Raw genomic sequence first — 24,285 nt, 5'->3', positions numbered from 1 at the left:
GCGTTGTAAAACTATAACTTTACGAGTTACGACACAATATACTGCTACAATTCCAGCTCTTAAATTAACGTTGCAGCCTCGGCGCTGCAAAGGTGCATCAGACTCTAGCCAAAATTAAGCAATTCACCTACATTCCATGTTTAATCTTGCTTGTTTCAAACGCCTACTACGTTTAAAACTCAAGGTAAAACAAATATACAAGATAAACACGCTTACAATTAAGATACTAGTGTATTTATCATAGAAGGGAAATACAACTTGATGCATAAAATCATGGCAGTCTTTGTAATCATATTAAAAATTCATAGCAATTTACTTCACTCTCTTATGTTTTCCAATCATAAATCTTCTTTATGGCAGCGGATACGAGAATATGAATCAGGATGCCATTTTTAAATATATATATTATGGGTTAGATTAATCAAAAATTTTTCTAAACATTCCATATTTCAACAACCTAGTAGTTACCGATCATTTGTTTATTTTCCATAATACCCCAACTATTCATTAAAATATATCATCACTTTATAGAACTCAGTATTATTAGTACACATAATGCCACAACATGACTGCCGCACCCATTCCTTAAATAACGAAGGGCGGAACCTAACGAAAGATTGACAGATGGATTGTGACGTCACATAGTTTGAGTTTAACTAAGGTAAATATAAGTGACGCGTGATTGAGAAAACGACGTTCTCTATAATACACGACCGTGTTCGGCGGTAAAAGTTTTGTTTTTTATTTATCAAACCATGTCTGGTTAAGGCTTTTGTGGTTTGTATGGAATTTATACTCTGTATGGAAAACTACTCTGTGAGAATGTCACGTATAGTAAATGAATACGATGGTGACCGTTCATTTGAACCCACGTATATTTGAACCCATGTGTATATTCGCGGGTTCAATCTATATGCGGGTACAAAACCCATGGGTTAGGGTTAGTATGGGTTCAAATATCCGTAAAACAACAAAAATTTCCAGAGTTGCAATAGTATGCCGGTGCAATCGTCGTGGGTTCAAATGTAATGGAACCGAATACGATTCATACCAGCGAGTCCACTGAAAGCTACATATGCAAAGTTATGTGCTGATTTATGTACATTGTACAGCATGAGTAAATGGGTTAGGATCTGGCAACCCCACTCTTGCTAGCGCATATAGATGGCAGATTCTCGAATAATGCGTACAGCTAAAAGTATTTGACGTAACTTCAGTTACATAAAGTGACGCACAAATCGATGTGCGACGGTTGGATAAACTTAAGAGCAATGGATCGTCTCTAATTCAATAATTTTGAATGAAAATACCATTATCCACACAAGTTTAAGTGATAGTCTAGAAATGTGATCATAGTATAGTACTGTTTTTTAATATATAGACTGCCCCCCGAACAATAAAATGCCGGTAAATGAACCAGAAAGTGACATTCGATTAGCGATATAGTACAGTCTTAAATTGAATTGGCGCATTCCAGCTTAACAAGGACGTTTATGACACTAGAAGAAGAAACAAATTGCAATTAGCTATTCAAAAGAAAGTCCGAAAGTCAAATATATCGAAGTTGTTCATCGCGCTAGCACAATTATAAAAATAAATCTAAGAAATAATCGGATAAAATTTATTGCGAAATACCGAATATGCGAGTAAGGCTCGCGTGTCTCTTCAAGCTAGTTTATTTATTGATATTCTCGCTGACATAACCTTTAACCTTACGTGAGAAGACACTTATTTAGATTTCACGGCTAAGCCCATGCGCACGCCATTTTACTGCCAATTTGAAAAATTTCCCATCACAACGGTATTTTGTTTTACTTCGTCAAGCTTGGAGTATAAATAACCCACGCCTAAATGAGTGCATTATCTATGATACAAGCACGGACGAGTGAACTAATAAAATACTATATCCATCTTAATAAATCTAAACTTCTTGGAAAACGCGATAAGTATCGCTCATTCGACCTTCTCATATTCGTATCAAACTAAAAGCAAACCAAACGCACGAAATCACGGCCTGGGTTAAGCTAAGCTTACCGCTTTAGCGTTAAATGGGTAAATAAACAGTTATAAACGGAGATGGGTGGCAATATAATGCGATCTTTATTCTTCTTACAATTACGAAAAAAGGCTCAAAACGACAATAGTGCGATGTATCCTTGTACAATAATTTTTCAACATGAACGCAATTTCTAAATAAATCAGTAGTTTGAAACCAATAACGTAAGAGAAATCAGAAAAATCGTAATAAAAATCAGTTTCTTCCGCCAGATCAACTAAAAGAAAAATGGCACGCTAAATCTGGATATGTTGCACTTGCACAAATATTAAAATACCCATCGTCTGCTTATTATGTACAACTTAGTTCAGATTAAGTATAGTTTGGCCATTTAACACCTCATTATATTCAACACCTCACTGTATTCATCAATATTCAGACTGAGATACAGGCATGGTAACCATTATCCAAATACCAAAGCAATTTAAGTCTTTTCTTTAAAGACAAAAATCATCGTGAGGGGAGTCAAAAATGGCGATCTGGTAAAACTTACAATTTGTCGCCGAAGACGACGAATTTTGTTGATAATTGAGCGATCAAAATCTTCATTTTTGAATTTTTTATACTAAAATTACACATGGGCACTCCTTTATAGAATACGATTTACGGAAATTAATTCAAATAACGTTACAATCTCAGAGGAACAATAGACGCATGACTAATTTAATCGCAAAATTGATTTGCTATTTTCGGGACACCACAGCTTACTTATTGTTAGAAACCCGATGATACGTCTGTGATTTTTTTTCTGTATCATTATTATTAGTAATTTTGCTGAAAAAAAAACGCCGTATCGATTATTTTTACATAATTTTGAGTATTGAATTCACGAATGCAAATGTATATTGTGTTTCAGAAATAGCAAGAACTGGTCGTAAAGCTGATTCCCTCATTTCGTATACGAATTATATTATAAACATACGATTTATCGGACTTTGTCATCAAATGCTTTCTAATGGTCAGATTTTGTTTAATACACATAAAATAAAGAGTATAAAACTGAATGATGGAAACTCGTTTTTGGACATATCGTATTTATAATTTTGTAGTCTTGATAGGAATATATCCACATGTTTTCGTATAAATCACGTTAGCGTAGTTAATAACCCGTTACAGTACGATCTAATGTTATCAATAAATATATTAGAATTTTAGTTATACATTTTGGAGTGAAAAAACTATATACTAAAGTGATGGGAAAAACGGTAAGTATCTTCTCAATAGCTGACTACTCAAATACCTTAGCCTTAGCGCAGGAAGTTATATGTCTGGATTGGTTGTCGTATATTATCTTACTGCGACTATGTTAAAACGCTGAACTGGAAGTGAATTTTTCATTAGAATGAGTTCATAATGCGGCCAAGCTTGTCCATAAATATATTAAATTGTTATTGCAACGTAAGAACTGTTTTGGGAGATTATTTATATTCCGACTGAAATTCATTTAGATGACTTTCAGTCAAAATAAGATTTCAACAAATCTTTGAAATACATCTTTATCCTTCCATACTTGGAAGATGGTTAAAAAGCAATTTCATAGGCTATTCAACGGCAATAAAAGCTCGAGCACCTGATTAATAATATAACCAACCAAATATACCATACAAAAAGAAAATACCCACCCAGAAACTAGATTCATATAATAACACAATAAATAACCACAGAGTATCTCCTCTATATATTGCAAACACAATGTGGTTTAATACAAATGGCCTTTCTCGAAATTAAGCTCTTAAAATCCACATACCGTGCAATGCTAAAACAGCGTATTGGCGAAATATACATGAACACTTGAACCTAAAGGTGATTTCAAAAGTGGAATGTGTTTGTTATATTTGCAGATAGGTTTGACTTTAAGCGTCATATGGTCATATAGGGAATTACATAAGATTCGAATTATACAAGTGAGAAAACGATCCTACACGCACAAAATCAGCCTAGAGATACTGCTAGGTTTGCATTATAGAAAAGGTAGCGACAACAACCTGTGGTAGAATATAAATTTGGAAACGCCGTCGCCTAAAATTCAACTCGATTTTGTGATATTTCGTAGAATTGTTGAATTCGAAGGATAAGAATAAGTTACCTGCGCAAAGAACACCAAAAATAAGAGAAGTTTAATCTATTAACAATCCAATAGAAAGCGAATTAATTGGTATGGTGATTCAAGAGACAAAAAATAATATTTCATCTGAAAATGTCAATATTTGTGTTTATATTGACTCCCCACAAATGTAGTGATAATAGGATAGCGAGGTACACTAATTAACGTAGTACATCTCGTGCGAATCTTTTGAAATTTTGCGATATTTAGAAGCCTTAGAATTTGCATTCTTGGTATGTGAGATTTAGCGGTTCTCAATTTCAACACATTTAATCTGAAACTAAGCAAAACCAAACTTTGGGTTTATTAAATTGTCTAATAAAAACAACGGATAATTTGACCGCCAAAATGCCAAATGCGGGTCCTAAAAACCGTTAGGCTTTTTCTATTCCACCCCCATATACATGTTCCATGCAATACCAACACCTAACTGTCATTTTCGTCGCCGTTGTTTGGATATTTGGCGCCGACTGCAGAACAAAAATAGTCAAACAGGGCGGCCAGTTTGAAGTAAATATTTTTGGGGCAGACAAAGACACGCGTAGCCTCTTCAAATACCCCTTCAAAAAGTGTCAACCGCAAACTGACACGTATTTCTACACAAAACCTTGGCACGGTGTACATTTTGAAGATTCCTTATGGCACTAGTCAAAGAAAAACAACGAATTGTTTTGAGTACACCCGTTTGCAATTGTCATAGCAAGGCGCCAAATCCTTTTGCGGCGCGACCATCACATCCGTTTTCGATTGAGGCAAAAAAATAGTATTTAGCTAAATGCGGTCTGTAAATGCAATGGGTGTAATGTAATAAAGGACTACTGATTTTGTGCCAATAGTGATCATCTTTTATTAGAGGCGTCAGGCGTGTGTTTTTTAATATGCATGGCATTTATTGTGAAATACATAAAGCAATATCATTTGACTTTCATGTATTTCCTAGTCATTTTTTCTAATAGAATTTTGATAAGTTTATAAAGAACCGTTTCCCTCTACATTCTCAAATAATGGAATATTTGATAGCTTTTCCTTGTAATTCTATGTTTTTACAAGGATTCAAAGTTTCACATTCTATACAAGTCAATGGCATGGAATTTTACACAAAAGTGTTGTACAAAGGACATTTACATGGTGGTCCGCTTCTTGTAAAAGAGTGGCCAAGTTGAAAAGAATAAACAAAACTCCTTAAAGTTGATCATAGGAACTGTTAAGAACAATAATAAACCAATTTCAACAAAAACGGAAAAAGAAAAAAAGACGTTCCAGAAGTATGTGTACCAATATGGAGGTAACTAATTTTGTTCGCCAACTTTACCTCAAGTTGTGTAAAGGGACTGAAACCTATGGGCAGGGGTATAATCACTTGGCTATAACAGGCAGTACCCGAACTCGTAATAGAACTAAAATAAGGAAAATCGGAATAAAATTATGGCTTAACCCTAACCTGGTATATACACTACGGGAGTACCAAAAAAAATACTACAGAATTTATTAAAATCAGAATAATTTTGGAGTAAAAATATTGAATAAATCATTCAAATAAGTTGTCCTGGACTTGAAGCAACGAAGTTAAATATTTAAACGATCATTTTTCGAGCATGGCCGAGCCTAGGTTCGTCCTTACGATACCAATTTTTCGGGAATCTTCAATGATCCCGCTTTACCAAGCATGTCGCAGAATGAAATGCCGCCCATAAAACATCTGCCGTATCTTTCCTGAGAAATATTATGGTGCGGAAAGCGGGTCAACTTTCAAACGTATTTTGCCCTCCCATATCGGCACGCCATGAGTTCAAAGTTCGTCGTAACGTTTACCCATATTAGATGCGTCGCGTGAGCTGTAAGCAAAGGCGGTGACGTCACCGCTTAGGGGATACTGATACCTCATGCGGAGTCTTTGTTTTGATATGGCCCTGTATATAGTTTAGTATAGTGTTACTAAATATATTACTGTAAACCGCTCGCAGTCACCCTACTTGAGATATAGAATTTTCTCATTATCGAGATTGGTCCTTACATGGGTATGAATAAAACACCATTTTAACTGTGGTTTACACGAAACAATCTCGAAGCCCGAAGTTATCAATAAAAGCCATTCAAAACGGAAAACAATACCCTATTTTGTGTAAATAAAAGGCGAATTTAATCTGGATACCACATCAAAAAAAAGTTATTTTTTAGGTGACAAAAGGTCTCTTTTTGTAACTATATCGGCCAACAAAAAATTGTCAGCAAAATTTTCAGTGTTGGTTATTTGTATTTATGTGAGAAATGAGATATATGCATCACAAGCAGAATTTGTGGGAGCGTATTCAATTTCACATATAGATATCATGAGCCATTCAAAGCTAAGCCATACAGAATATGTTCCACAGACCTAACGTAACGTTGGAGACGAGTTAATCGTAATAAATTGAATTAAAATCGATTGAGTTATTTTTGCCTCTATCGGATATCATTTTCTATGGATATTGTGATATACTTAATTTCAGAAATGGTAACTTGGAGATTTGAATTTTATCTGTCTAGTTATATCAAACCATTAAAGTTTTTATCTTAAGTTACACTGAGATTTCTATGGGCCTCAAATGACCTAGACACAACTAACAGGCTCAGGACGTTAGCCAAACGTCGACAGAAAATCAGCTTTCAAATATCATGTAAGCAAACGCCCTACAAAACGAAAATATGTAGTTAATGTACGTAACTTATAAAATATGAAACAAAAGACCCGATGCCAGGAATTATTGGTTGATATTTCAAACAAATCGTAGAAACAATCATTTCGTAATAATCTACGGTTATTATTAAATTTAATGAAACTGAAAATTGGCGGGACGTACCGGTGCCACTAAGCTAAATAACCAAATTCAACGAAAAGATCAGTCGATTGAAAAAGTATCAAAAACCATAATCATAACTACCGGTGACCTTGTTCATACTTATTTGGCGTAATTAAATTTTTTTATCAATAATTGTTGTGACCTAAAGGCGAGTTATTCGAATCTTCAGAGATTTTAATAGGTGGGAAAGCAGACCTGTGGTTTAAGATGTACGTAATTAATAAGCTTATCCGCTGAATTATCATCTAGAGTCCTAATTAAATCGAAGATAAATCGTATTTGACAAAGCGTTATACCGTGAAGTAATCATTGTTATTTCCCCAAAGACAGAATCCTATTCATAATCCCCCCATTTTGGGATAATTAGAAAATAAAGTGTACTTAGTACAACTAATTCAAAAAATATTATTTTGTTTCGTTCGTTATGACAATCATAACAATGGCAAATATAATTTAAATGCTGTTATGCCTTAATTCGGCGTTTTGATTAATTTTGTGACGTCATAAAATGTAATTTTTCAAATTAAAATACAAATTTTGTTATATTTAAACTAAAAAACATTCAATTTCGAAGAGGTTTCTGTTGTGCGGACTGTTTAAACGGAATAGAGCGACACCTGTTTCAAGTTGTTTTCCAATAAACGAAATTTTAACAGACTGTGACCCCGCGTCAACGCTGCGGATACACGGTTCGTAAAGTCGAACTATATGCGATAATATCTAGCTTGGTCCATTGATAAATTCTATACCATACATGATACAAATACCGCCCGCACATGGTAAATTGAATTAACGGATATTCATAGTCCTTGTTTATTAGGATCCGATGCGGTTTCCTTTACGTGTATGTTAACCTGGATGCCATTCAATTAAGTCAATATTATAAAACTTAGAATGCAGGTAATAGGAAGTTCTATATGTACGGACACGATAACATGCGTATACATATTGGCAATAACCCGGCGTGGGGATTGGGAAGGTCTTGTTCCATGTAGCCTGAGATTTAAAGTAAATAAACCATGCAAATTTGATGTATACAGTTTACCCGAAAACCTTAAATCCATTGGTAACGCGTCGGATTGATCAATGGTAAATTGTGGTAAATTTGGAAAGTACCGTACGATTCATAAGATGCTATTTCGCAATACGAACTCATTCAAATTTCATTTCGAGAATAATCCATTTATAAAACCAAAAAAGCGCGCGATACTAGCTGTTTCAGTTTTAGCCAATTTGAAACAGAGTAAATATGATTGGTTTTACACAAGTAAAATTGTCAGTCAGCTGCTGAGTGTTTCGGATCACAGACTTGTGATTTTATAAGTCACTCTTGGCTTGACTACAAAACGTTTCGCGCCATTTCTTGAATGTAAACCATAGATGAACCACTATTACAAGTCGTGTTTATCTAACGACCAAGCCTGAAAAATATATCGGACGCAACGGCATTAATTGGAAACAAGGGGGAATTATGCACAGCCAAACTGGAGTCATGACCAACAACCTCGCCCCCAGAGACCAAAATCCCAATCCCATTGGGAAAATTTAAAAGCATCGAAGGCTCACGGGGAAGTTATATCGTCGTCCAGTTCGCTCATAGGCTGAGGCATTCATGCGATTGCGGATTGAAGGATTTTCCCACGGTGGGCTACATTTCTTTCATCGCCATACCGTTTCGAAAACAATTTAATAAATGCGCTTTGTACCGGCCGAGCTTTGTTTTACGGCGGAATTCCTCTCGTCCGGTCGCCAAAAGATGACGATCAGTCATCGACGAAAGATGAACAGGAATACATAAGTCGATTACGACCAATTGGGCTAGTTTATTTTGCAAAACAGAAATAGATGATAAGTGCTACTAGGGCACAATCTTCAGACGAAAACTGCTTCCAAGACCTTTTTTGGTGAGACATATTAAAAAGGGAGACCGCCGCTGATGGGGCTGACCGCCATTGAAATGATCATAATATATTGCTTATACGTTCTATGCCCACTCCCCCACGTTCATATCGGCAACAAGGTATAAGTGCTGACAACAAAAATGTAATTTTACCGCAAATTGTAACTTGTAACAAATAAAACTGCTTGGAATCGCGATAAGACGACGATAGTAGGTCGGACTGGTATGCATGACGCTACTGTTTGTTATATCACGATTAACTGTACTCCATTGCCTCAATGGCCAATGTTTCAAATATTCGCCAGCAATTTTTCAGATTGTATTATTGTTCAAATTGTAGATTGAATTGATGGCAATCCTAATATACAATACCCTAGTATAGAAAGTGAGCTTACATTTTGCCATAAAACCAATAAAGAAAGACCAATAGGATAGTGTCAACCCAAATGTCCAGGATATATCTTATCCTTTCTTTATTGTTTTTTCACAAAAGCAATCTATCAAATAAATAAATTAGATATAAACATATAATCCCAATCTCAATCATTGTGTTAAAAATATCTTTTCAGACATGTAGTGCGTCAAAAACAATTTAGTCGGATTTAGCACACCGCGCTAAAAGTATAAAGTTTTCGTTGTCAAGAAGACAAACCCAAATAAGATACCCATCCCTATTTTATATTCAATCCTTTGGCACAAGCCAGATCATAAAGAAACACGTATCTTTTCTGAGTAGTTTAACTGAGGGCCAGGCTTGGGCGGTGACGAATGAGTAAAAACTTACAACAATAGCGTAGAAAGTAGTTAAAAGGATTTGCTATTGCAAAACTATGTTACAGTCGTGGCATAAAACGTTTGGTAAATATGATTAGCCTACATTCTCTGGTGATCGAGTTTACTTTAACCGCAGAGCAAAAATGTGGACGTTTTTTTTTCTCCGAGAATGTGTTTCATTATACACCAAAGCACGAAAAATCCACCAGTTTTAAATAATTTTTAAATACGCAAACAAAATAAAAATTTACGAATGAAGAATTTATAATTTTCGATAATTTGGTACGTCGCTTATAAAGTCGCTTGAATTGAGTGGTTATTTCTGGCAAATATCCTTCTGAATGAATATTTGTTTGGCCGGTATCTAAGGATTATCAAGCTACAGATCAGCGAATAACCCCCGTGAGCAGTCTAGACAGCGAAGCTAGATTATGCGACCGATAGACCAATTATTATTCGCCCTAAGGCTCAACGTAGCCTGCAAGGTGCGTGGCATGTTTCACCTTTCGAAATTTTGTTGTAAGTTTTTGTTTAAGGTAGAGCAAAAACGACGATATAGTTTCAATAGGGAACACTGCTGGGTGTTATGATTACCAATGTATTTTGGTATATTGTACAAGATATTACTTTAATAACGAAATCGCGGAAACCCAAAATCATAAAAGTTGATAACACATACGATAGTTTGGGAAAATTGTTCACAAAATGTGGGAAACCGATATTATTCTTGGAATTTTGTGTGAAATTGTTTGATGAAGTCATAGTTAACGTTTCAAACGTAAACAAAATAAATATTTTAGAAAATTAAACGAAAAATCAAAAAATGCGTTATTTTGATACAATTTTACTAAATTGCTTCGGTTTTTTGTTTTCATTTTCATAAAATCTAATTAAATACCAATATAAGCAAAACTGAATTAGATATGCCACGTTGCCACCATACCACGGTTAGAATTTTAACTCTAAAAAACAAAGAATAATAACATTAAATTTGGCAAAGACTCTTACGAATTTTGTGAATTTCGACCATTACGAATAACATGCGAGGTCACACACAGTTGACGACCACTGCCACCACAGTTGACGACCACAGATAACACTGCCCAATTTACATCCAATATAGAATAAAATAAAGTTTGTATAGCTTTTTGATCCGTATGCAAAATAATCAATGGAAACTTGCGCCTAACAGAAAAGTTATTTCACCATGAAGCCAAATTAGCATATAAAATTGCTATCATATTCAAGGATAATTTACATTTTTTTTAAAGTGCTTCCACACACATAATTTATGTAACAATTCAGAAAATGAAAGGATTTGGTGATGGGATGTGTACAAATGACAATGTTGGTAATGTTAAGTCTATAACGTTGATAACGAAGGCGATTGCCTTCAAATATCACGATATTTAGCGTGATCGCGAATTTTACAAAAGCATAAGATTTCGATATTCGCTCAGAGGCAGCATCTTTAATATTGTATATTTCAGTATGTCCAGTATATTTTATACATCGTATTTGCACTGCATTCGCTCCGAACAAGGCCTACACAAGCGGCCACTTTCCCGCTCGGCGTTGCCTACCCTAATCCTGGGGGAGACAGCGAACATGGATGGAATTGGAATCCTAGTTTTTTAACGTCGATGCCATCATGAATAAATAATCTTAACCTCTAAGACACCGCGTCCACGAAAATTGAGCCAAAACTAGACATTGTTTTACAATTATAACCACATTTCAACAATATTACATAAATTCAAATAGGTATAATAATCTCCCAACATCAAATCTAAAATTGGTAACCGATTGTACATTTATTTATACATGCTATACAGTTTGACCTTTGCGTGCATTGGACTACATCACAGATCAGAAACACATTTTAATACGAAGAGGAGATATCGACAATTCCAATAATAGACCTAAATAATGTAAATGAGGTGTCTAAACAATTTTCCACGTACTTGAAACACTATTGCTGTGACACGATAGCGCGGGTCTTCTCAATATGCGCTACTTTGAGTGCACTTCGGCGCTCTTTATCAATTAGAGAAGTTACGATCAATGGAAACATAATTCTGAAATACTCTTACTCTTTTCACATACGAGTTCAAGTACCCAGATAACACCGAGAATTGCGACTCTTTAAAAATTAGGGAACTGTCCTTTTCTGATACCGATGCACCCTGGCTAAGCAAGAACCATTGTTAGATTCCAAGGCCGAGTGTATGTTATGTACATTTTATCTCCGTCCAAGTATAAATCAGGGTAAATATAAATCTACCTCCCTTTTCTATTCGTGTGACGTTATAAAATATGTTCTACATATATATAATAAGATATATATACACATCAGTTTTAACTGCATAGTTGTGTATATATATACATCATGCTTGATTAAATATAATCTAATGATATTTTAAAAAATGATAGTAATGCGAAAATTGTCTTCAAATTTTGCGAAATGATTTAATTAATACTGTTAAGGAAAGTTTAGATTTGAATTAGAATAGCAATTGAATTCGAATATTCATTAAATTTATTACGTATGGTTAATTCAAATGTGATAATATTTCACGATATTAGAATGTAAAATTTGGTCGATTAATTTCCAAATTTTTGGGTTATGAACTTCATTATATTATACAAAAATTATGTTTTTGTAAGTTTCATAAAACTTCACTCGTATGGTTAAATTTGTTAAATTTGCACGATCAATCACGTGATACAAAAAAAAAATGTCGGTAAACCACTATCCAATCTTTCTGTTTTTTTATCGTAATAGAACGGAGATTATAAATCAGATGTAAATCTAATATAATTAGGGAATCATGTTTAAAACATACATAAATCATACAAAAATTGTAGTAGATTGTCGAGGACGGACCAAGGTTGGTAACATGTTCTTCGACGAAAGTTGGAACTTCGAAAAACACGACAAAAGAACTAGCTATATATATATATATACATGACAACAGCATGCATGAGACTACACAACACTTGTTATACTAATTTATTGCTACGGTTTTCCAAATACAAACCAAGAAAATTCAGTCCTTTTGAAAACCATTCTACAATTTTTAGGATATTTTCAAGCTATATTACTCACGGTCCTTAAGAGATCATCAGTAGGAAAATGTATACGTACCTGTAAAAATAAGAATATTGTTAGTTATAGTACTGCAATTGTACCGAAATTGAGGTAATTTTGCCAATATTTTCAGTTTTCAAGTCTCCCTCAATCAGTATTTACTAACGCGTATTAGTGTTCACCAGTAACTTCACTCAGAAATTAGTCTCATCTCTTTTTGAGTGAGTGCGAGTGACCCTGTCTGGAGTAAATCAAGTAATAAGTGTGATAACAATGTACATCATGATTCGAATCTGAAAGGTGGTGCATCAGCTCGAAGCTTCAATGTCAATCTTTTCGAGTGAGTTTTTAAATTTCGCTGTATTCTGGGTAATAATTGAATTAAATTTCCCGAAGATCAAATTATAATCCGGAGCTGGGTATAAAGAAAATTTTAAAAACTGAAATTATACTCGGCCCTAAAATTTTGTCTTATAATAGCTCGCGTTGTGAAAAATCAGAAATCAAAAACGTGGACATTCGTAAGGTCATATCAGAAGAAAGAGAGCATGCCGTGCAGCACTACTATTCCTCAAACCCCTCAAATGGCATTGATACATTTCCAAATATGCATTAACACTCCTGCAATGCCTATATACAGTGGAATGGAAAAAGCTTCACGTTTCTTTATTCATTGCTGATTTACATCCATTCGAAATGCTTTAGAGTCGCACATGATAGAGAATAAACCAATCAAAATACTTATATTATCACACGTAACATGCTTAATGAAACTATATATACAATTGAAGAATTTCGTAGTATCGTCACAACTGACTAGAATATCTGTATTCAACAGGGAATAGTGCGCAAGACGGTCTATATAAAAAACAACGATACTCGGCCGAACATAACCCATGCCAAGAAAAAACCATAGCCGTTATGAATATAAATCACACAAACCATTGTACTCTGATTTGTTTGTTTTTATTCGTGGCAACGTTTATCGTTTTGCGGTTCTTGTTGTGACGTCACACTAAGCGCTAAATCAAGGGCATTCATTCGCAAGACGGAACCGAACGTTATCACTACACTTAAATCTACAGCCCTTTGTTTATTAAATGAAAAGCGGAAAATTCAAATGAAACGTATAATAGTATGATATATTACCCTTCAAATAGCTCAAATAAGGGTTATTTAGTTATGTTTTTCGAATTACATTGAAATGTCCAACCCTGTCTTGATCAAAAGAGACGACGACGACGATAGTTTAAACTTGCAGAGAAAAACACGTATACGTTTTATCAATAATTCAATTGACAATATTTTTTCAAATGCCGTGATATTTAAATAAAAAAAAATATTTCGTGTGCGGGTCATACACGGAAAGCACTAGACAACACAAAAGATTAGACCTCGGCCGCCCATGCTGTTTATGATAATTTTTAGGTGGGCATACTCCATAACGCAGTCATTTTGGTCGTAGTCACCCTAAAGAGAATTTGCGCATACATAAAATAAGGAGATTGCAAATTGAAGGCGCACAAAATTAATGCCATTTGTCTTTCAGTTTTTCAGACAAAACGTTGCATAAAAAAATTTGTGTTAGTGTGCAGTAAGACTCTTGAATCAAATAAAATTGTTTTTTATTAAAGGCGCAAAATAGAGACGCTTTATTACGCTATTTCAAAGCTTTTTAAATATACGACTTTTGGTAGCCATCGCTATTCTATGTTCAGTTCAAATAAAATATCTGTATTTAAATAACTGGGACCGCATTGATAATGCAGTATATCTATTTTTGCCTATCTAAACAACATTGCGTGTGAAATATTCATGTCACTTTACCGTATTACGACAATTTGAGGTAAGAAAAAATCCGGCTCGCTGGCAAATTAAATTCTACGATTTCACCAAGCTCATCGATCAATTCCAAAAATATGTCACTGGCATCGTGAAATACAACGCCTATAGTCACGCGTTCAACGTTAAAAAGCGGTTTAATACTGACAGAATATTTCACGCTTCAATGAGATTCTGTCATCAGAAAACGAGAGCGAATCGTTGTAAAAACCTATTGTGGTATATATCAGAAGTCAACACTTTTATCTCCGATTTATTCACGTCAAAACATTGAATTTGCAATTTGCCTACGATCTTTATTGCTATTGATGACATGTATGCAGAAAAAAAAACATACGCGACGCCGTGTTTATCTTTACGAGGCGGAATTTAGGCGAAATGATAAACGGAAAATCCAAAGCATGGCGACCTGTCTGACCTATATTCCCTAAGTTTCAAAAGCAGAGACCGACGTATATTGACTCAGTCAACAGCAGGGTGCGTGTTCATGTCGCTATGTAACTTTAGAAAGGGTTCAGTGATCTTACGCGAGCCTTGGTACGTGTTTGCATATACATGGCTCATCTGCCTGATTTTTCAAAGAACAGTAAAAGTAAAAAAAAAAACTTTGTAGCAAAAAATGGCCAATCCGAAAGTTTTACCCATCGGATGGTCATAAAAATGAAATCCTATTGAGGTAAGCTGGATCATCGTGTCTAAAATATACATATATACTAGCGTTTTTATAGATGTCCGCCACGCTTTATAAAAATATAACGTTACGCATGGTAAACAAAATTCTGCTCTAAATTTTATCTCCTGAGTAATTTAAGTCAATCAAAGATAGTTGTCGAACATGCATGACTTCCGTAACATCCCGGAAGTATGTTTGTGGACTAGAGGTCGAAGGTGACATCGCTGTCAAAAATTTGAGCAAATCATAAAGTAGTTTTAGCCTATCCAAACATAGTTTTAGTTAGTGAGGCCACATTTTAATATGGTATGCTTGGTCAAATAGGAAGCACATTCTTGTGGTGAACGTTAATCTTGTGGTTATGCTCCCGGGGTAAAAGTTGTTTAATATGTCCTGTCATTTCAAAAATATGGCCAGCAACATACGATTTTTGTTGCTAGGAATGGAAGAAAAATGTGTTTCATTCTGAAGAAAGTCACTGGAGAAGCGGTCACTGATAATAGGTGGAGAGTAAGTAAGCAACTCCTTATTACCAATAACCTGTTTCGCACCCGTATGCGTTTATACCACAAAGGGCATAATTTATTTCACATACCATAAGTTATAATAATGAAAGTTTTATCAAAATTTCGGCGGAGTTTTTTAATCTTAGACAACGCTCTGACAAAAATTGTAGTCTTGCCAGACATGCAATTAACTTCAATTATTAGAATCAATCAAAGTTATATATTAGAGTTTTTCGAAATTTAATTTAATTTACTGATATTGTTAATTAACAGTGCGGCCACCTTTGTGGTATTTATGATAGTAGAGTATAATGACATTTATGATTACTATATAATTAACCAATTACCGAATATTCAACCCCCAATTACGGCTTTATGAAAAGACATGTAATTTTTAATTGCTTCCTAGGAGGACGTCTTATTTGATCCTGGGCGGTAACTTTATCCTACGTCACAAAAGACGGACCAACACAGCCCGAGTTTGGGATTTCGTTACCATAAACAATGTGATGGTTGATAGCCTACCAATTGAAATTATATCTCAAGATTTAAATCACTATCTACCAAGTATAAATCGAAGATAATGGGTGAATTAAGCCATAGTTTAAATCAGACTTATACATAAAATGTAATTTACCCGGAAAGGATAGCATTACTGATATATATAAACAATCGTTTGAAATCTAAATTGGCAACGTTGCAACAAAATAAATTACAAGATTAGAGATAGGGGTTCAATGCTATAATTAGAAACTGTAATTTCTAGATTAAGTCAGTACTTGTTCTTCAGCTGCTAACATTATAATACAATCTAGTCCATATAGCTATATATATACAAAGACAAATTCATTTTTACCTTGTATAAGGGAAAATTTATCAACGTGAATTGTGAAAAACCATGCGAAACTCCATCAAACGCGCAGCGATGTTTCATTCTTAATCAATATACTTAATCATAAAACAACTTTTGATTTTGCATATATTATGGGTTTGTGTAAGACAACGTTGCTAAATGCAATAGTTTTGCAGATGTTACCTTATTTTAAAATATCAATAAAGTCAAAACGGTACGAGGTTCCGCCATGTGGGCGTTTTATCATTCATAAATCAGCACTTTTATCCGTATTATAAAACAAATTTTTTTTTTTTATATTACTTTACAAAACAAAATTCGGGAAATTTCGAATAAAATATTATCAATCGTTTGCAGATGCAGCCTGTTTACGCTTTTGCAAACTGATGCTTTTCATAAAATAAAGTAAAAAACATTCTTCCGGCAAGATAAACTCATTCCATCCCACGCGGAGAAAAGCAGGGTGGTTTCCAAACCCTTTTATCTGTATATCATAACAAGTTAGCCATGAGGTAGGTAATGTCCATCGAAGACCCGTTTCAAAATAAGTGAACATAATAGGACCTATGCGCGAACCCTGGCCATATCCAACGATAGTTGGGATTAAATGTGATTGTTCCATCATTCTCAAATTCTTTGAACACAGACCATTTATTACCACGGAAATGTGTTAAAAGCAATGGCGTAGATATATTTTAAAGGTGATGAACTCAACTAATATCACATTTTATTATTATTATATATTTTGGGTTAATTAGTCGACCACTGAAAAACGCTATGCGATGTTACTTCTAGTAAGAATATTGATGAAAATTGGTATAGTCATAAAATTATGGTACGACACAAAAATGATAAGGATATCCTTACCTGAAGATAAACCGTAAAAACGGATGTGGTTACGAGTACAGTTGGAAACGCTTAGTTAAATTGTCGCTTCTATCAGCCCGACAACTTCTTAGAAACTTTGACATCTCTTTGTGGGTGACTAATCGCAAGCCAAGGTAATTTAAGGCTCTCAATGTCGGTCTGCTTAGCGGCAAAAGCTCTTGTCGAAGATGACAAAGTCTTTTGCTGTCGAATGAGCGGACAAAGGCGATGATTATCCCACGAAGAAGTGATTTAAAACCGCGATACAGGCAAAATTACATCGTTCTCCACTTTATAAAGGCGACTTAATTAGTATCGGTTGTAATTAGTATGATTTCAATTTGCGTCTAGAGAAATTCATTTACAGCTTTAATAGGGAAACAAGGTTAAGCGATGCTACGACAAAATTAACTCAAATTTGTCTTAATTACGACATCAAAGATGGATTCTATTTATACAAAAATTGAAAACGCTGTATGATAGCTACCAGTAACATGACGTACCTAATACAATTCCGATGAATTTCATTTTAGAGTTAGACTATTACATATTATTGGCCTCAGATATTAGCTTGTTAGTATCCATTTTCCACCCATGGTGTGTTAAACGTAAAATTCATTTCATTAATTTTTTCGTGAGACTTGGCCATGTGTGATACAATGAAAACTCAGCGTGACCAGATGTAAATGTAGCGCCTCAAACATGTCCATGCTTTGAAATACACAGATGCCAACAAGTCGTTTTAACAACGTGAAGCGGGCGATCGCCAAAAAGCGGAAACCGAACGTCTGGCCTCGTCGATCGAGGTACGGAAAATCGACGACGACGACAAACCAGCGCGGCAGCGTAAAGAGAGAGTCGATAGTAATATAGATATATCCATAAAACCCTTGAAACGCTGAACATACGTAATACTTCAGTAAAAAAACTGATTGCCGCGTGAAGCGAATTGAAGCGTTGCTAATTGAAGTTTATATTTGGTGTTTAAGGTTGACACATAGCCAACCTGCAACTGTGCTTTCTTTATCCATCTGTTTTCGCCGCAAAAGGTAGAAACATCACTATCGAAGAAGATTCATATTTATTGGCAAATAGGTTTGGGTGTCACCCACTAAAAATATTACCATATATAGTAAAACTTCCACAGCTTATTACAAGACGTTTCAAATGGTGTAGACAACGTCGAATTGGAATGAGAAAAAAATTGGGTATGGTTTCTGTTCACTACTTCGATATGTGGAATGGAACACCGGTGAAACAATTTAAATTAACCGTTAAATTGTCGGTATTTGGGTTTTCTTATAACAATGTTGTACGGAAAGCACATCACGTGCTGAAAACGTCGCAAATCGATGATCGATTCCAAATTGAGTCATGGCAATTTTATTAAGAGAGAGCGAGTCAATTAGTCTGCTTGTTCAATTACTTTTTGAAGCGATTGTAAACGTTTTATGAGCCCCATCAATTCTGTATAACAATGGGAGATTACAAGCCCATTAATTGCGTAACAGGATTTATCAGCTATAATGCAAATAACTTGATAACAAGCGTATAAAATAACAAGACAAGAACAATTAAATTTTACAACCAACTATACTAAATATTCAAGGAAGGAAGATTTGCTGAACATTAGCACAGTCGTTCTTGGGCTACCATCTTGAAAAGCGTATTTTAAAGCATTCCAATGGGCCCACATATTTGTACTTAACTCATCTGTGCTTACACTCTAAACTTTACATTTTTACCACGAAATCAAATTTGGGTTGCACATTACACATACAAAAGCCTAACAGGATAGGACGACGTAGCTAAAAATTGACGATGTTTCATTATGATATAGATACTGAACGATTTGCTTTTTGTCCAATTACATTCCACAATATGAGCATATAGCACATTTTGAGAACTAGATTCATTCAGTTTATTTTTCATATACAAAAAGATGATGATAATTGAAAACATTCCTAGTTGAGATAGGGTAATACCAAAGAATGCATATTATATATAGATAAATTCGTTAAATTATACAAGGTTGTCATAACGTCCTGTATTCAATTAAGTGAAATAACTTTGATGTGCTTCAATGCGCAATTTGTTGCGGACATATAAAGTTGCATTAAATGAACTTTTTTTTAAATATGAGCAAATCTTAAAAGGATATTATAAACAGTAAATGGGTATTTATTGATAATGGAACGATTTATTGATAAATCTTGCGACTAACGTAATATGCCTATGAAGTGTAGTCGGCAATACTAAGCATACTTGTTTAAACAACATGGGGCGTGGGCAATGTACATTTGGTTGTTAAGCCATGTTTAATCCACGTGAATTGTGTTTGATCACAGAGGGCAGTTGTTTGGCACATTTTGAGACTGTTTTACAAAAGAATATAGGGTTCATAGTTTCTTGTTTTGAAAAACATTACATAAAGTGTGCTTTGTGGCAACTTTTCTTCATGGAATGACCCCTTTAAAGTTTTCACAATACAGTCGCCTTAACTCGGCCTAAGGGGTCGTACCGTCTTTTTGTTGCCTTTGTTGTACCGAAAAACAAAAAACGCCCTACGACAACCGACCTATTCAACGAGTATGGTTCACACCAAATAACAAACGTAATTCGAAACCGGTTCCAAAATAATTGACTCCGTTCAAATATGGATAATTATAGAATTTTGTCAAACTAGCTCGATTTTATTATACGCCATGTTTGGTCGATTGTTGTGTAACAATGAGGACACACTACACCCCACCTGTCCTGGACGTGCTTTAGGAAGTGACAGAGACAATGAAAACCGGAGATACCTTACCGGAAATTCAACTCACACAAAAAACGGTAAGGAATTTTTAAAAACATTGCCAGATGCTGTAATGCTGGTATTCAGGTCTAGTATGGAGGGAACTAATTGAATGGCGATCCTATACTTGAACCTATTCAGTAACAATTTTTTGAAACATATTGGGTGACAGGTAGTATTAAATGATAACAATACATAAATATAGAATTTATAATGATATATAATGTCTAGACTTCCCCAATATTAAACAAATGCTAGTTTGTATAATGATTGGTATCTTTCCTGACGCTAAATCGATTCAATTCCAAAATGTTATAAATTTTAATTTATAATGAGAACACTCTTCTCGTTTCGGTATAACATTTTTTTTCAACAAAAATTGAATCACGTTTTCACATTTCCAATATCAATTCAAGCTGACATTTCCTTAAATTAGCAACCGAAATTGGTTTAGTCTTTGAAAAGAACACTTTCAAAGTTTCGTGGTCAGCTAACCGCGGCACCTGTAAGGTAAAACACAGGCCTGGACGACGCCACAAAATACGCCAAGGTATGCAAACAGCGCCAATTCAATTTGCGGGTTTTAATAGTAGAGTCACGCCAGCATTTGTTCGCCAAGCTTGTTGGATAGAAAAGTCAGAATTTATACGCAAAATACCGACGACAGCTTATTATTATTTGGTATAGATTACGATCAGTAAGGTCGTAGGTCAAAGATCGGGGGGTCAGTAACATATACAAATTGGAGATCCATAGGTTGACTATTATTCTATTTTATTGCCCAAACAAATGATAAAAGTCAAGTGTGCTACACATACCACGGAGGCCAATAGTACCTAGAGCAAGTGTAAGCCAATCATGTCGGCTAAATCGCAGCTGTTAAATATTGTGAAATACGACTGATTATATTTCAAGTCACATAGTCGATAACACCTGACGGAGCGATTATCATTCAGTTTAATTGTTTAACCCCAAAATACCCATATTGGGGTGTTTTTCAAACAGAATAGAAACCGATACCGAAATAAGCGTAAAGATAAATTTTAATCCCCGAAAAATAACCTAAACGAATTGGCGTTCGTTTTCAGTTTGTGCCCTATAAAATACCCGTAAATGGGGAAATATTATAACGATCGTCTTCGAGCTGTATTACATCACTTGTAGGCGATCCTCTGTTATTTTTGCGCGCACTTGTATAACAATGGAAAAGATCACGCGTATGGAATCGTGCTTTGATATCTCGCCCTTTTATAACTTCTTAGTTTATACAAGCGGGTCTACTTACCGCCCTAGTATATCTGTATCTCAAAGAATTCCGTTGACCACCAGATCCGTATTCATTGAATGTACATTCATACGAAATACGTAAATACTTGGTTATATAGGGCTGAGTATGGTGTATAACTAAATCTCGATGCCGTGGAGACTTTAATCATGCACCGTACATTATCAATCAGAATTCTGTCAAGAATTCAGACGATAAATACACCAGACTGGAAGAAGACAGGAAAACATAATTGGGATTAATGGGGGCAGTCATCTAAGCACCGATACTGGAATACATGAGTGAATGAGTCATCGAAACTAACCAAGAATTTTATGTTTGGGAATTTTCTAAGTCAACATCGAAAAAGAACTTCTTTACCCCCTGATGCTCAGTAATAATAATCGGCAAGGGATGTTAAATCATATAGAGATGGGAGAAAATAAGTAAAAACGAAAAACATAGCTTAGGTGCAACTGAAATTTGAATTAGAACACACAATAAAACAGAGGGTAAAATTAGTAATGTATCTCTTGATAATAAATGTAAACGGTTTCAACTCCAGACAGTAATAAACGTGACGTTCCCGAAAAATTTCAATGCCTTATCATTGTACTTGAGACTATCTGGTAAACGTTAAACCGGGTCTTTAAATAATATCATGATAATCCGATGACGTCATAAGGCCACATCCGAATTAGAAGAGGGCCACATTTTACGTTTAGTGACGTTATATAGGCTTACCGAGCCACTTACATTTTCACGTTATTTCTATTATATTTATCTGAGTGATGACCTGGATCCAAATTTCACACCATATAGTGCGTCAAAACGTTCGAGAATCGTCCCACTTTAACACTGTTTTGTGATGTTTGCTTTCCTACAATTCTCGCGCGAAGAGAGACCCGAATTCATTCGCGAACAATGCGCGGCTAATGTGTGCTTACAACTAACAAAAAGATTCTGATCACAAAGCGAAGGTGTCTTTCATTCACTATCACAATTTCTGTCAGCTTACTGAGTAAGTGGATTGTGAGAAACAAAAATTTATCTTCGTTTTAAAGCGAATAATGTGCAAGAAGCACGTAATATTTGTCACATGATGTAAATATATATATATATATATATATATATACGTAGGACTGGGAAGTATTGATAATGCATAATTTTATTTGCTAATTCATGATTTTAAATTCGTAAAATCAATGATGATAGTGTTATGTATCACGGATTAAGCATTTACAAAATGCTTGGTGTTAACCAAATTTCATTTTTTGATTATGCCCATCATTTAGTCTCCAAACTAGTCTGACAAGGTATTTGTCATAAGTTTAAACACAATTTTGGTGCAATGCTCCAAACTGTCATCCAAATAACGTTACGCTACAGACTGATATAACCCGTTAGACCGTAAGTAAATAAAAAACAGATTGAGTCAACATTAATACATTGCCGAATGTGAGTGACTCTCACTTATAACAAGGGTTCAACGAACGTTGTAAGTTACGGCGATGAGTCCGCTTTGTCTCGCCCTAGATTTCGAGCCAGGAAATTACTACTTTGAGGAATACGACGCCGTTATGGCAATGATTTGTATGTGTAATATGTCTGTCCGGTTTTTAAGACTATATTTGATGTGTTAGAGGCTGTACTTAGCTAAATACCAGTACTATTGTTAAAAATTCTCGCAGAATTTCTGGGCAAACTTGGTGGACTACCGGCACTTTACTTTGTAAGACTAAATTTGTGAAATTCAATACCATATACAATGTGATAACATTCTACACTATTTTCAGGAATGCCCGACGAGAGTCTGAACAACGTTAAGATACCAACTTGTATGCTGAACTAAAATTGAACTCATAAGTTGCACTTAATCCAGTCAAACGGGCTTTAGCCTCTGATTCTATTATTGCAACGCTAAATTTTGTTAACATTACAATAATAAAGTCATTTGACGACGCCTCGAGGGTTGGCGTAGGCGTGACACCCAAATACCACCATACAACATCATTATTTTGATTTCAATCTTTTCCAAGGAGAATTGAAAACTGATTTAGGGCGATCAAGGCACAAGTTGAGCATTTATGACACTTGAATATTATTTTTAACAGCAAAGTCTATATTGTGACTGCTAAATCTAAAAATATCACCACAACATATAAAAACCAACATTACTGCCTACAGGAATTTCATTCATTTTATTTTGCCTCAAAATAATCGAGTAGGTCTACTTTTTTAACGCGATAGTCTGCGCCCGTACATCCATTAATAGGCTACAAGGTTTACAATCTTTGTTCTGAAGAGACCATTACATTTGTTGCAACGTGCATTTGCTTGCTTACCTTCCACTCCCGCCATTTCCTCGATTGATGCCTCTTCATCTTGGGCCTTTGTGACGTACCCAAACAGGGTTATTGCCACTAGGGCCAGCCTGAACCAAGATGTCTTCATCGCCTTTTCTATCTGGAAATTCAGTAAAGTTACTGATTTTGAAATACAAATTAACGCTTTTGAGATTTGCTTCGTAGTAGTATTTGATTGTGTAGTATGGTTTAGTAATCAGAGTGTGCGAAATGGCATTCATTGTGTGTCATAAAATAACATTCTTACGAGAAAGTACCAAAAGGGGTTTGTATGTACATATGTATTTATTTGCCAAATATGATCGCCGTTGTTATATATTTTTTGCCGTCGTTCTTACAAAATGTAATGAAA

The 24,285-nt window shown here is 34.9% G+C and overlaps 1 protein-coding gene across 5 annotated transcripts in view; it reads right to left on the bottom strand.

Moving 5' to 3' along the window:
- Positions 1-24,285, bottom strand: part of LOC120348668 (uncharacterized) — a 49,838-nt gene that overhangs the window by 24,976 nt on the left and 577 nt on the right. For all 5 annotated transcript variants that reach the window (XM_039418866.2, XM_039418869.2, XM_039418867.2 and 2 more), the window contains exon 2: positions 23,913-24,033. In XM_039418866.2, coding sequence (XP_039274800.2) covers positions 23,913-24,021 — 109 coding nt within the window. In that variant the 5' untranslated portion in view covers positions 24,022-24,033. The remainder of the gene's footprint in view (positions 1-23,912; positions 24,034-24,285) is intronic.

The sequence above is a fragment of the Styela clava genome, chromosome 1 (genome assembly GCF_964204865.1).
Source record: "Styela clava chromosome 1, kaStyClav1.hap1.2, whole genome shotgun sequence".
NCBI lineage: Eukaryota > Metazoa > Chordata > Ascidiacea > Stolidobranchia > Styelidae > Styela > Styela clava.
Note: the sequence above shows the minus strand (reverse complement) of the source record. Positions and strands in the feature narration are given on the sequence as shown.